General features: G+C 32.1%; 2 protein-coding genes across 2 annotated transcripts; both read right to left on the reverse strand.

The window, feature by feature from the left end:
• Positions 1–1,355: 1,355 nt before the first annotated feature.
• LOC120088288 (histone H4) lies at positions 1,356–1,966 on the reverse strand. The gene has a single exon (XM_039045479.1). The coding sequence runs from the start codon at positions 1,882–1,884 to the stop codon at positions 1,573–1,575; it is 312 nt and encodes a 103-aa protein (XP_038901407.1). The 5' UTR covers positions 1,885–1,966; the 3' UTR covers positions 1,356–1,572.
• Positions 1,967–14,855: 12,889 nt separating this feature from the next.
• Positions 14,856–15,416, reverse strand: LOC120088287 (histone H4). The gene has a single exon (XM_039045478.1). It carries the CDS (start codon positions 15,346–15,348, stop codon positions 15,037–15,039), a length of 312 nt encoding a protein of 103 aa, XP_038901406.1. The 5' UTR covers positions 15,349–15,416; the 3' UTR covers positions 14,856–15,036.
• Between the last annotated feature and the right edge of the window lie 543 nt (positions 15,417–15,959).

The following is a 15,959-nucleotide window of genomic DNA, read 5'->3' on the forward strand; positions in this document are numbered from 1 at the left end:
TTGACCAATAATCGTATATTAAAGAACTTAATATTAGATGGATATAGTTTTCAAAACAAGTTAACTAGACTAACTTGAGATCAAACACTCATGAACAAATGATAGTAAAACGATTAGGGAGTTGAGATCACAGACCTGCATGCAGGCCTTTCATTGCTTGAGAGAAGTCCCCCTCTAAATCCACATAAATGTAGGATAGTAAACAACCTGCAAAGCTTCTTGTGAACTTTGTAAGCATTAACAATGCTCTAGCACATCAACTTGGAGCAAGAAATATGTGAATGACAAACTACACCAACAGTTATTCTGCTATAAATATGTGAAGATGCATCCTGAAGAACATTTTCTAAATTTTTCTGTAAGGGAAGAAGCACCAACAAAGCATCTTTGAGAGTTTATATTTACACAACAAACAACTTCAGAAGTCATGATTGAGACCGTGAGCTAGAGATGCCTCTCCCATTGAGAAAAATTGAAAATCCACACGCTGCTCTCCAACTTAAAGCACCATTCGAAAAATAAAATGGGTTAGCATGAATTTGACAAACAATTCTGCTGGCCATTGGATCCAACAGATAATTTCTATACACATAGTGTGTTAAAACACTTCATAAAAATCATAACAACTCTATAGCGTTCAGTCGTGAAGACTGCTGAATATCAACTGCAAAATCCTCGACTAAATTACCACATGCCCACCAAATCCAATTGAAATCAAATGCTTTGACACTGATACAAAAGCAAAATAATGAAAGGAAAGAAATGCCGGTATAAAATATACCAATCCCAATTCCCCAGCAAACTGGATACTGAAAGAACAGCAATGGTCTATTTTATAACTCTGAACTGAGAATTGCGTACTACATACGTGATAAGACTAGCCAATAAAGAAGAAACTTGCAATGGTTTCTTCTTGAGGTTTCTGTAAGAATATTTCTTTCATGCGGACACAAGCAGATTCCTTAAGTTCAAGGAGAGGGTTACTTGAAAATAATATCTAACAATGAACTTTCACTTGAACCCAGAAGAAAATTTCAAGTTCTACAACTTCGTTTGCCTCTTGAACCAGGATTCTGTAATGTCATACTTCGGCATATATAGATAACAAACCAATAACAAGGTCAATTATTTCCACATTCAACTTATTAGGAGTTCTTTACTAACATTCAAGATTGCAATTATTTGTTATAATTCTTTGGGTTCGAAAAATGCAAGAATTCATCAAATTAGTATATAATGATTCTTAAATTAACACTTCACCTAGGTTTGCATCCCAAACACAATGAAGAAAATCAAATTTCATCAACAATATTAAACGCAAGAATTCATCAGATTAGTATATAATGATTCAGTTGTTGAGTTTAAAAATCGAATTACAGATTCAATTTACGAGTTGGCGCGCAAAAAAGGAAAAAATAAAAGAGTGGAACAAACGAGAAGCAACGTAAATTCATAATTTGACAATGAACCAGTATCTTTTTGCCAGACAATGGAAACAACTTGCAGAAACAAAGATAATAACTAGCAGAAAAGAGACGACCTATACAACCATCGTTTAGACCAAACCATAACCTAACCTCCGAAACCATACAAAGTCCTTCCCTGCCTTTTCAAGGCATAAACCACATCCATGGCAGTCACCGTCTTCCTCCTAGCGTGCTCAGTGTATGTCACAGCATCACGAATCACATTCTCAAGGAAGATCTTCAAAACACCTCTGGTTTCTTCATAGATCAATCCACTGATACGCTTCACACCACCTCTGCGAGCCAAACGGCGAATGGCAGGCTTGGTAATACCCTGAATGTTGTCTCTCAAAACCTTTCTGTGACGCTTTGCTCCTCCCTTTCCCAATCCCTTGCCTCCTTTTCCACGGCCAGACATTTTCCCGATTGAATAGAAGGAATGAAGATGAACACTGAATTGATTGATTGTAAAATTTTGATTTAATGCCCTAATTCACTGGTTCGAGGTATTTATGAATGGATGATACATAACCCCAAATTCTTGTCGGCTTTGGAGTTCGGGAACGAAGCACCTTGTCCGTTGGATTATTTATCCAATCGACGGTTCACAAGGGTGATCCGCGTGAAACCTTTTCGGATCGAAAATTTTGAAAATTCGTTTCTTTGAATTATTTGGCGGGCAGTGAAAATTTTCTTTGTCAGGCAGCGGGAATTCCAAATTTCCTGCCCGTTTACAATTTCCCACATGTTTACAACTAAATGCCCTGTCCATCGTTCATAATATATTTATAAAAACGAATAATTAAAATAATCAAGTTAACCAATTTATTGAATTTTAATCTTTTTTTTTTACTTTTAAATGTTTACTTTTAATTTTAGTTGTTATCAAATTTGATTAAGTAATGATAATAATTTTCATGTGGGACTAATTTGTTCAATTTAATCTTTTTACTTTTAAATGTTAATTTTAATTTTAACCGTCAGAATTTAGTTATTATCAAATTTAATTAAGTAATAATAATAATAATATTCTTGTATGACAAAACAATAATATGTTTTCAAATTTTAGAGTGAAAATGCTCATAGAAAACAATTTTTTTTATATAAATAACCACAACAAATTAGATGCATGAGACTAAATTTAAGATTTATTAAAAATGTAGAAATTAAAAGTGAACAAACTCCAAAATATATATACCAGCATTATATTTTAATCTAATAATGATTAGGTTTTCTTTAAGACATAATACCTCAAAATATTATTAAGCCTCGACGGGGCAGAATTTGAGTACACTCTCAATGCAATCCGAGAGAAAACAGGGAAAATCTATCAAGTCACGAATAGCTCTTTGGATCGTTCCTCACAAATTTTGCAATAGAGTTGAAACAAAATAAAAAATACATGTTTCAAAATTACTTTGTAAATAGCAAATCTCTTCGATCTAACAACAACTTTCAATTTCGTTGATAGATCTTGTAACTATTGGGATTTATGCCCTATAATTTGTTAGTTGATTGGTATAATTATTAATTATGTACTGTTAAATTCTATTAACCGAAAAAATCCAAGATTGATGCATACGGGGATCAGTGTTCAAGATACAACCTAAAGGGTTTATAGTATATGGATAAGGCTTGGTACTTTATCCTTGTAACACTATGGATACGACCCACTTTGCATTTGATACAAATGCAATGATCCAACGCATTCGTGTAGGGACATGTGACTGTGGGTATCCTATGCAATGAGTTTGCATAAGATCGGACCACAAAATAGTAACCACTAAATATAACTCAGTTGACTAGTTAGGTTTTTATTCCAATGAGATGACCTAGGTAATTTAGTCTTGATCCTGAGTTAGTTATGGGCTCTTGTTCATGAGAAAATTGTTGGGGTTGATGCCCAAAATCTCGTAAGGTCTTGTAGTTTGTAAACACTTGTATGAACAAACATTTAGTGATTAATAATATATGATTTTTACTCACTTATGTCTATGAAATATATGATATTTTAGTTGCATTAACCACAAACCAATAAACTAAAATATATGGTTATCATTGTAACTTAAACATGTATGTGTAAACATACAAGTGAATCATGTTTAAGTGATAACCTAAATGGTCTGTAGTATATGGATAAGACTGGGTACCTTATCTTTGTGATACTATGAGTATGGCTCGCTTTATAAGTGTTACAAATGTTGTAAAGTGCTACAATGATATGATCCTGATCATTCGTGTATTAGACATGCGAGCGGAGATATTCTATACAAAGGAGTTTGTATAAGACCAGACCACGAAATGTTTAGTCTCGTTATATGACGTCGTCCATAATTGAGACTTTCATTTCACTAGATAGACTATAGGTGACGTGACCTTAATCCTGGGTGAGTTGCGAACTCCTGCCTACGAGGGCGGTCTTTTGATTTGCATGGGTGAGAGTGGCCAAATCGCCGACTCAACAAGCCTATCATTATGGGATCTGATTAGAGAGCAGGGAACTCAGTTACACAATATGGAATTCATTTATTCTCCAAAGTAGGGGTAGGTAAATAAGTTGCTCCTTTAAGGGCTGATTCCGGATCTTGAACAATGTTGGCACCCACCTTCTTGTCAAGAATTAAATGGACCCACCACCCGCCCCCCCAAAAAAAAAAAATTTAAAACTTAAAAATAAAATACATACATACATACATATATACACACATATATATATGTGTGTGTGTGTGTTTTTTCAATTAAATCACATTTATACTAAACATAATTATATGAATCTCATCCATATAATTAGTATTTGAATCATATTCAAATATTTAATTCATCTATCATTAAACTTTATTTTATAATGTATCAAATACATTATATTAATTATGTCATATATAATGAATTTAAATTAATTATATCCCTCCATTTATTTGAATAATACAAATTAGTCCATGGTCCATGGGACATTTACTTCGTAATAACAATTAGGTTAACAAGTTAAATTCTCGAACTCTAGTATTTATATATGTTTAGTGTTGCAACTATTAGTAATATTAATTAGGTTCTTAAAATTAGTTTTAGATGTCTAATAAAATTTTTAGCTATTCATTTCGTAACGAATAAGTATTTGACAAAATAGTCTCAATCAATATTTTTAATTTGTGTGGTTCAATTTTAACGTGGCTTTCATCTAAGATATCTTGCACCATTCACTATTTTTAACATTATTTATGGTTCTACTATTTTCTTAATAAGCAATTGGCTCTCATAGTTTTTATGTGATTAGTTTTTAGTATTTAGTTTTTTTGTTTTTGGTAAGATTATATGTGGTATTCATTCATATTTTGGCCACCTAACCAAAGAGCATTGCCAAGACTTTGAAATAGTTGATGGTACCCAACTAACAGATGGTCAATAGAGACTAGTGTTTCGTTGTTATATCAACCTCAACTATCTCTATTAGTTCGTTTGGATGCTCCATAGTCCGCTCTAATATATGAACTAAACAAGGAGTTTAGTTGGTTGAAAATTTATTTATGTTAAATGTAACCCTAATTTTCAATATTATATCTGATAGATGGCACGTGAATTTAAACAAATTTAAAAGTTTATAGATTAAATTTGTAATTTTTAATGTTTAGAGGTTGAATAGACACAAACTCCAAAATTAACACATAAATTATAATTTAGTTTAATAATTAATGTAAGTTATTCATTACAATTTTTGTCCTCTTTTAAGTTTCTTTTGTTACAATGAGTTAGGAGATTCAAACTATCTTCCTTTTTTAAGTTAAAACATATAAAAGTGGACTTTTTTCTTTTTCTTTTTCCTTTTCTTTCAGTTGAATCTAAAAATGGTATTGGAAGTTTCATTTTCAAGACAAAATATACCCTTTCGTAAAATCATAGTAAATTTTTTTTAGTATAATTGAGGGTAGAGGAGATACAAACGGCAAATTTGGTGCTTCCTAATACACTTGTATGTCAATTGAACCAAACTACTTAAAATGTAGAATATAAAATCGGTAATATATATGTATAATTATCCACTAAATCATCATCATTATTTTTTTTTTTAGAAAACCCACTAAATTATGTTTTAAATGCATGCATTAAATAAGAAAAAAAAAATCTAATAGATCCAACAAAACTTGTAATCGAACATGTAACTTTTTTTTTGTTAACATATTTCCCATTTTCAATCTAGCATTTTTTTTCTTTACTTTTCTATTTGTAAGGGTGTTTTTCAAGTTCCAATTATTTGATAAAATCCTTCCACCTGTATTTGCTTTTGTTTGGTAGGGATTTCATTTTTCACGTTTTTTTAAATAATAATAATAAAAAAAAGTTATAAACAACATTTCTCCCCTAAAATACTAGATTTGAAAATATTTTAAAGGACAAATATCAATTTATACTCTAAACTTTGGGTTTGTGTCAATTTAAATCCTAAACGAATAATTGTATCACTTTAAATCCTAAACTTTGAGGGTTATATCAATTTAAACCTTAAACTAATAACTGTGTTGATTTAAACCTTGAAATTTCATAGATGTATCAATTCATACCTTCCTTCAGATTTAGTTTGAAAAATATCATGCAAAACGTTTAATTTTTCAATTAAACTTAAATAAGTGAATCGATTCAAAATCTTTATTAGGATTATGTTTGAAAATAGTTGATGCAAACATTCTCATATGTGTGTCTACAGATGTTGATTTAACAAAATTGACAATTATAATTTGAATGGACAATTTCCAAATAAATTTAATTGAGAGTCTAAATAAGTTTAGAGATTTAATCGATAAAATAACTAGTCTCACTTGACGTTTCTCCAAATAAAACATAAATAGATGCTTTAAATTAATACACTTGTGAAAACTTAAGGTTTGAATTGATACAACCCTCAAAATTTAGGGTTCATATTGATATAATTATTAATTTAGAGTTTAAATGGATATAATCCAAAGTTCAAGGATATAATTTGATATTTGTCTTATTTTAAGAATAGAGTTTTGAAAATTACAAAAATAACTTTTTGGACCTTTTTTCATACATGAAAGCTAAGTGTCTAAGGGTGTGGTTAGGAATGATAGTATAGTAGTGATTTTATTTTATTTTTTAAAGAAAGAGATTTAGTTATAATTGATTTTGTTGAAAGAGAAAATTTGGATCAATCACAAACAGCCGTGTCACTTACTAAATTAATGACAAAATTCCAAATAATTGAATTTTGAATTAATAGAAGTCGCCATGTGTCCCAAATTGAAGTCGAAGACAAATTTCGATGATGCCACGTAGATTCGACCGTTGAGTTGGATAAAATTAACTTGGTCCAATTTCATATTATTATTATTTGGGTTAAAGTCTCTAAACCCAAAAATATGTTGAATTTGACTCAAATGTCAAATCAAACCCAATGGCAACTAATAATTGGGCCCAAGAATCAGGCCCATGGGTCAACCAAGCCCAAACCCATGAAGCCCACTGAGAACTCTATAAATAGAGAAGTTATCTTCATTTGTTGGGGGTAAAAAATTCTACAGAGCTTAGAGGGAATTCTCTACAATCAGAAGACTCCTTGACTCCTGAAGCTGACCACGCTTAAAGACTGAAGTCCTTTGAAGACACAAGCATTTTGAAGGCTGAAAAAGATACAAGCATTATGAACACGCTTGAAAATTGAAGTCCTTTGAAGATACAAGCATTATTCCAAGACTCGAAGCTCAAGAATATCCACATGCCCCGCTTCATACATCAAGCGTACGTATTCAACCGAGAGAGGATCAGAGGAATAAGCACTAGAGATCGAACCACATCGCATCAAATTAACATCAACATCAACACCAACTTAAGTTCAACTCCATGAAACAAGTTTCTCCAGAAGCCTTATGTGAATACCAATCCTCCAAGAAGATCAACAAACTCAAAGGCCGATCATCCAAGAAGATCAACAAACCCAAAGGTCGATCGTTCAAGAAGATCAATAAGCCCAAAGGTCGATCCTTAAAAAAGATCAACAAGCCCAAAGGCCGATCATCCAAGAAAATCAACAAGCCCAAAGGCCAATCATCCAATAAGATCAACAAGCCCAAAGGTCGATCGTTCAAGAAGATCGACCGACTTAAACATTATAGTTTATTTTGAAAGCATCAAAATATTATTTATTAGAGATTGTACTCACCTTCCACAAAATTAATACAAATACAAAGTTCAAGTTTCACGAAATAAATTTCTATTGAAATCTTGTGCGAACAAATTGGCACGTCCAGTGGGACCTCTCTACCTCTCATCTCTCTCCTCATCCAAGTCAACAAATCTACAAATGGCACCAAAGAAAGTTGCATCCAAAGCTACCGTCGCAAGCAACACTTACATAAGCTTTGTCATCACGGAGGAAATCTAGAACCAGCTGATGGAATTTCCTAAAAGCGGAATCGTCATCAGACAAATCCCTTGTTTGAAAACTATGCTTCTGCTACTGATCTATCAGAGAAAGAATCACATTTTGTTGTAGTGTCTGTCATGATGACTGACGTAACGACTGAGTCAACCATGGCAGAAATGGAGATAAAGATAAATCTCCTAATGAAGGCTGTAGAGGAGCGAGATCATGAAATCACTACTTTAAGATATCAGATACAGGCTCAAGATACTGCTGAATCAAGTCAATCTCCAACTACAAAAGCCAATGACAAAGGAAAGATTGTTTTGCAATCAGAAGAAGGCTGAAAAAGATACAAGCATTCTGAACACACTTGAAGACTGAAGTCCTTTGAAGATACAAACATTCTCCCAAGACTCGAAGCTAAGAACATCTACACGCCCCGCTTCTATACATCAAGCGTACGCATTCAAACGAGAAAGAATCAGAGGATCAAGCACTAGAGATCGAACCACATCGCATCAAATTAACATCAACATCAACACCATCTTAAGTTCAACTCCACGAAACAAGTTTCTCCAGAAGCCTCGTGTGAACACCAATCCTCCAAAAAGATCAACAACCTCAAAGGCCGATCATCCAAGAAGATCAATAAGCCCAAAGGCCGATCATCCAAAAAGATCAACAAGCCCAAAGGTCAATCGTTTAAGAAGATTCCAAATTCAGCCTTATTCCATGAGATCGGTATCAAATTTTGAGTTATTGCCATCCCTTGCTTGGCAGCGGTGAGCTTGGTAGTAGCATAGGTCGATCCTCAGGCTGTTTTTTCAGGGCTGGAGCTTGATTCCCACTCCCAGTAGTCTTTCTTCAGTAATTCGCTTGGAAAGTAGTCTTTCGTAAAGATTATAGTTTATTTTAAAAGCATCAAAATACTATGTATTAAAGATTGTACTCAATTTCCACAAAATTAATACAAATACAAAGTTCAAGTTCCACGAAATAAATTTCTTTGAAATCTCGTGCGAACAAATTTTTAAACCATCTAATTTATGTTTGATTTAAAAATTTTTTAAGTGATTTTCAAATATTTAAATGTGATATTGAATTATTATGTTTGGTTTTAAAAGTGATTTTAGAATTACCAAAATATTAAAAATGGTATTTTATATTTGGAAATTTATTTTAAAAACTAAGAATTATTCTCATGGGCCCACACAATCACCTCAATTCCATTGGGCCTTTTTATTTTAATATTGTAGTTTGAGAGAATAATTAGAAAAATAAGCTTGAGTCTTCGACTCTGGATCAAATTAATGGGAAAAAAAAAAACAAATAAATCGGTCAAATTAGGTCGAGAGTTCAAAATTCAACCAAACTAGGTCGAGACTTCAAAACTCGGCCCTTTATCAAGGGCTTGCGCTCCCTCTTCGGTCCTCTTAAGCCCCATCACCTTCAACTTTGTTTTTTTCTTCTTTTTTCCTTTCTTTTCTTTTTTGTATACCATGTTTGAAGGTTAATATTGATAATGAAAACTTAAATTTTGTGATATGGGAGATTTAATTTTAAATAATTAAAAAAATATATTTTAAAATTTAAAAAGAAAATTTAATTTAGACCTTAGCTCAATATTAGCATAAATTATATGTTAAGGAACCATTGCATCGAATCCCTCATTCTTCTTATATACTAACAAAATATAAATGGTTTAGACTCCTTACAATAAAGAATAGATTCTTATGTTTATGTTTCAACTTTTCATCATGCTTACCTTACTTGATAAATAAAATGTACATTCATTTAATAAATTTGAATTTGTCTATGAAATAGAAAGAAGATAAAATATTATTTGATCTTTGTATTCTTGGGACTCATTCTATTTTAATTTATATACTTTCACAAATTCAAATTTTAGTTCTTTGTATTTTAAATAATTTTTTTAATCGTTTTCTCATTGTAATTTGAAGCTAACTTTTTTTTTTTTTTTTTAACGAACTAGATAAAAAATAATTTAAAAAAGAAAAATTACTAAAGAAAAGTCATCATGTTGATTTAAAAATATGTGGACTAAAATAGAATAAGTCTTGAAGAAAGAGAAAAAAAAAAGGTATGAAATAAGATTTTGATACAAAATAGAAATAGTTATAAAGAATACAAAATATACAAATCAGGATGGTGTGATCCTTTTTTTGTTGGGAACGAAGGGAAAGGTTACAGGGAAGAAGAAAATCTCCTTTGTAAAGGTTGGAAGAGATGATGGTACGATAAAAGAAACTCTCCTCACACGATCACCACTCCCTTGCGACTACAGGAGAGTTTTTCCTTTTAATAAAATAAAATAAATTTATTTAATAAAAAATAAATAATTATTAAATTAATTCAATTTAAATATCATATATTTAAATGAACGTGTATTTGAATCATATTCATTGCATATCTCTTTCATAATCTATAGTTTTAATATGAACATCATTCACATTGATTTTAATTTATAGTTTTTAATAGGAATCTTATGCATATTATTTGGATATATCATTCTCTCTCGTAAAGGTTAATTTTGAATCTTTTTTTTGTGCAAAGGTTATATAATGTTAAAAGGAGAGGGGGCTCTCACAACAATCTGAAATCAAAACACAAACAAAACACAAAAATACAAAACCCCCACAACCCAATAACCAAACCCAAAAAGGAAACACCAACTAGACATGGGATAGACAATCGATATCCAACAGATCCAAAAAACAAACCAAGGAATCATTTTCAAGAGGTCACCAATAACTAACTCCATCAAAGTTCCATAATTAACTTTATAATATTTCTATGTACATTAATCGTATACTATTGATTCATATTCCTTCATACAATTTGAACAATTCAAATCATTCCAAACTTTTGATCATTGTTTTAATCTGTTAATGGACTAGTAGGAGGACCTAATGAACCTACAGATTAGAAATTCTAATAATTTAAGATTAATTAATTAAACTCTTTAATTTCATTAATCAACATTCATTAATTGTGGGTCACTCTACTAAAGAGTTTAATTAATTTTTTTAGTAGGGGGACACAATTAATTTAATTAAAGAGTTTAATTAATTAATAAACATTAATTAACCGTGGGTTCCTCCACTAAAGACTCACAGCTACCTTCTTCGCACGGTAGAATGTTTTGTGTCCATTGATTAACCATCATGAGTAAGTCGATCATTCACAAGTGTTCATAATTAAATATTTAGTTATTAGATGTTAACAATTTTAGTTTGACAATCATTAAATAATTAGTTTGGATGATGCATGAGTGAGAACGACCCGAGTCGCCGACTCAAAACCAAAATAAAAGTAATTATACACTTCCATCGGGGTTCAATTTCTTCAGCTACCATTGTTAATCAATCTCCATGATGTGGGACAATACTCCAAATATTTTATAAATCTACACTATCTTTCCAATTTTACCATACCACCATGACAAATTCTTCACTATTAACAATTACATTGTCTTGCCTATTATCCTCCTCTTATATTTCACAACTGTAAATAAAAATAAATCAATACAAGGGAGAAAAAACGGATTTTAGGGTTAAATCCAATGATATTTTAAGTATTTTAGAAACTGCATATAACAGGAGTGGATTTTGTTGGTGATTCCCGTTAATCGCCTTCTACGTAATCACCATCCAAATGTTATATCAAAAATCAATTTGTAGTGATTTAAAATTTTCTAAAATCAATTTTATTTAACTGGCAAATATCGGTTTTTTTTTAAAATTTTTTTATTTATTTTAAATTTTAATATAATGTAAAATTGATTTTGGCAAGTGAGAAAGATACCAAAATCACAGCCTTAAGACATCGTGTGTTATCAATTTACTTTTAGTTTTTTGTCGGAAAAAACTATGCTTCTAATTTTTGTATTGGGGTTACATCTATTCTAAACAAGAATACTTTAAAATAGTTCTTAAACTACCTTTCAAGGGGTGTTGTAATATACCATATGGTTATAATAGTTTGTATTTCATTTAACGGAGTTTTGAAACGTGGGTTTAGGTTTACCTTTTATTTTTATTATTGTTTTTTTTTTGTTATTAAACAAGTAGTAGAATGTTAACTATCATACACTGCAAATTTTTTTAAAAAAAATGTGTTAACATATAATCTGATCTTATTTTGTAAGAAACCCGAATGTTAAGTTACACAAATTTATTTGGTTTGTTATATGCTCAAAGTATTTCTACTAATGTCAAATTCCTACAAAAGGAGGTTACTAAACATTCCGAACTAATATTTCAAAATCATATTTAAAACACAATTTCAGTAGTTGAATTTTCTTTAAAATATATAATCGACCAAATTGATAGTTAAAAGATTATTAACGGATTTGGTTGCTAGAGATGGTCACTAGAGGTAATAGTCAAGGTTGATTGTTGAAGGTATTCATCAGAGCTAGTTGTTGGAGATGATAGTCGAGAATTATAGGCGATCATTGTAGTAGATCGTTGTTGTATTTGATCACTAGAATTAGTAGCCAAAAGTGGCGGTTGCTAAAATAAGTTGCCAATGGATGGAGGAATTGAAATCATCAAAAGGAAGAAAGAGTTTATTATTTTAACAATTGAATTGCAAATAGTGTTAATATAGCAAAACGAGAATTAAAAAAACTCTGTTGGGTGTTTGAGAAGTGTCGAAATTTAAAAAAGACAAACATTTCCAAATTCAAAGTTATTCTAAATTCGAATAGAAATAAAATATTGAGTAAAAGTTAATTTTTTATTATGATAAATTAACAAAATTAGAGGTCCAAACGAGGGGAATGGTGAGTTCCAAGAAATTATGAAGTCTAGAAAATTGTGAATTCATGGAACCCACAATATAAAGAGTTTATAATGTATATAAAATCAATATTTTAGTAGTGGGACCTACAAATTCCTGAGACCAAACACAACTTTAAAAAATGGATACGGGAACATGAAACTTAGGGATGAAAATATGGACTAAAATCATCCAATTACTTCCAGCAAGATCGAAAAGTTGCAACTTATGTAACAGTAACTCAGGAGAGATCTTACCAAAAGAATTGAAAACAAATAACAAATAAATAATTAATAAGAAGGAAATGTATTGCTTTGCAGAACTCATCCTCCTAATCCAGCCAATAGGAGAATGGGGAGGTCCAGGCAACTATCCTATCCACTCTCCAAAAAGCCACCAAATGTAATCTACACTTATCAACAAAAGAAAGAAAATCTATCAAACTAGCGCGAGTTCATTCTTTTATCCTAAAAGTGTGTTTGAAATAAATTAGAAAAAATTGAAGTGTTTGACAATCACTCAAACTAACTTTTCAAATGTATTTTAATCAGTGTTTAACTAAAAATAAATTTTCAGAACAAACATTTTCTTCTTCAAATCAATCCAAACGGACCCTAAATCAATAAGCCAGAGAAGTTGTGAAAAGAATGGTTTACCAAAGTAGTTCATAATCAAGAGAAGGATACACCAATGCTTAGACTCAAAGCTGCAAGCGCCTCGACACCGAACCCCTACACGCTCCACATCGCTGGACATTGAAAATTCCCCAGCAGCTTCTTAGACTAGTCAATTCGTTTGTGTGGAAGGTGCATGTTTTGCATTCTTTCACTGTGAATTTGTTATGTATCTAACAATTCCTGCAAGCTTAAAAACACACAAATATCCCAACAACAGAGAAGATACTCCCTGCTACATGAACTAACGGTCTCCCGTGACATACCCTTCTTAGGTCTTACCCCTTCTCAAATACAAATACTTAATTGGGGGTCTTACAGAATCATATACAAAGTTTGCAGGAATACGACAGGAAATAAGTGATGACAAAAACTAAAAAACAGTCCGTCCATCCTACATCTACGTATGAATCGGGATTTAAGATGAACTTCTTTGAAATATTAGTCGATCTCTCCATGTTTATGATCTTCAATTACTAACAACAGGATCCATGAACATCCCAAATTCGCAACAAAACAGGTTAGGAGATATAACAAGTCATAGATTACATCCAGATAAATACAGAGAACCAAGTAAAGATGAGTAGCGAGGCCAACAAATTTCAATAGAAAACATATCAAAAGGACCAGAATTAAAATAAATAAATTTAAGAAAAGCTAATGATAGATACATGAGTTTATTATTTTGCTATCTCTAGTTGCAGAAAAAAAGGACATGTCAAGAACTTGAGATCAAATCAGAATCAGATAGACGATAGAGTAAAGCTAGCTGGTCTTGTTTAAGAAATAATGATAAAAAATAAAAATGGTCTTCAAAGATAAATGAGAAGTTAACAGCACAGACCTGCACACCTTTTGACACTGCAGGACATTTGAATCCATGTCCTATAACAAAGAACCTGCAAAGCCTGTATACTTCTTGCACACAAAAAAGGGCCGTCTAGACTTTAAACCCTTTAATAGTGCTCTACCCACATCAACTTTGAACAAGAAAAAGCTAGAAATCAAATGGACCAACACTAAATAAAACAGGACACTTCAAAATTAAGGGCTAATGAGATATCTCTCCCATACCATTCATCCACCAACCGACCTCTTGATAACAAGTGCTACATCCTTCCAACTTCAACATTCTATCTCTTTTAAAGATTCAGATCTTTATAACTAGTGTCGTAATCATCATGCTCTCTTGGTTACCAAACCAAAACTTAGTTTTAACAATGCAATCGGACATAGCTTCTTCAGTTCAAAGTTAGATCGGGCTTTTCAGTGTTTACACATACATGCATCGATGAACATATATAGTTGAGATTAAAACATTGCGTTATCTATCTAGCATTATGCATAAACCTGGAAACTCGTTTCTTAATTACACTTTTATGGGCCTTAACCTTCCAATTCAAGTGAGAATCTGCTTTAAATCGATTTAAATCTTAATGGTTGGCGACTTGCAATCGACTTAATCTTCCATCATTGTTTAAACGGGTAAAAACCATACAACAAGTAATCTAAATTCGTTTTAAACATTCTACACAACAATTTGTGCACAGTAAACATTCATAGAAAGAGTAGGATGAAACTGTCAGAGAGCAAGTACACGAAAACTAGAATTTCATTGCAAGAACAACGATGAATGACTCCCCAAGTCAAACTAACAGAGCATCAATGACTATAAATCCAAAACCCAGATATACAATCATTCGTGAAATCAACCTATAACCTAACCTCCAAATCCATACAAAGTCCTTCCCTGCCTTTTCAATGCATAAACCACATCCATGGCAGTCACCGTCTTCCTCCTGGCGTGCTCTGTATAGGTCACAGCATCACGAATCACATTCTCGAGGAAAATCTTCAAAACCCCTCTGGTTTCTTCATAAATCAATCCACTGATACGCTTCACACCACCTCTACGAGCCAAACGGCGAATTGCAGGCTTGGTAATGCCCTGAATGTTATCTCTCAAAACCTTCCTGTGACGCTTAGCTCCTCCTTTTCCCAAGCCCTTGCCTCCCTTCCCTCGTCCAGACATTTTTTCCAATGAAAATTAGGGAACAAATTGCTCTTGGGTTAATCGCAAGTTTTGATTTTGGTGGTAAGTTGTGGCGGTTTGGGGAATTTATAGAAGAGGAAATTTGACGCCTTGTTTCTTTGAGTTCATTCGAGAAACACGTCGTCCGTTGGATTTTAACTTAATCGACGGTCGTAGGTGTCGATCCGCGTGATACCTTTGCGGATTGTTGTTTGGAAATAAGTGAATTTTGTTTTGGCGGGCAGGGCGCTAATTAATTGACCGGGCCGCGGCAAGGCCAATTTCGAACGAACTTTCGATTTTTGGGAAGTTGCATGAATATTTATTTTACAGTAACTATGAGAGTTTATGGAGTAAGATAAAAGTATTTACAAATATAGACTTTTTATGTTAAAGATTTAATCCAGAAAAAGGAAAAGACTAAAATGGACACGAGTCTATATAAAATCGTTTGGCCACAACATAAAGGACTATTTTATTAATTATAAATTTCATTTCGACCCTTCATCTTCTTCCGAAAAACGTGAAAAACACTTCCAACCCTTTCGAGCTCCGACAGTGTCGTCTCCTTCCGATTTCAACCTTTTGATTTCGACAGTGCCGTCTTCTTC

Source organism: Benincasa hispida, chromosome 10 (genome assembly GCF_009727055.1).
Source record: "Benincasa hispida cultivar B227 chromosome 10, ASM972705v1, whole genome shotgun sequence".
Taxonomy (NCBI): domain Eukaryota; kingdom Viridiplantae; phylum Streptophyta; class Magnoliopsida; order Cucurbitales; family Cucurbitaceae; genus Benincasa; species Benincasa hispida.

Coding starts and splice junctions, on each gene's coding strand:
- LOC120088287 (XM_039045478.1), bottom strand. CDS start 15,348: ATGTCTGGACGAGGGAAGGGAGGCAAGGGCTTGGGAAAAGGAGGAGCT.
- LOC120088288 (XM_039045479.1), bottom strand. CDS start 1,884: ATGTCTGGCCGTGGAAAAGGAGGCAAGGGATTGGGAAAGGGAGGAGCA.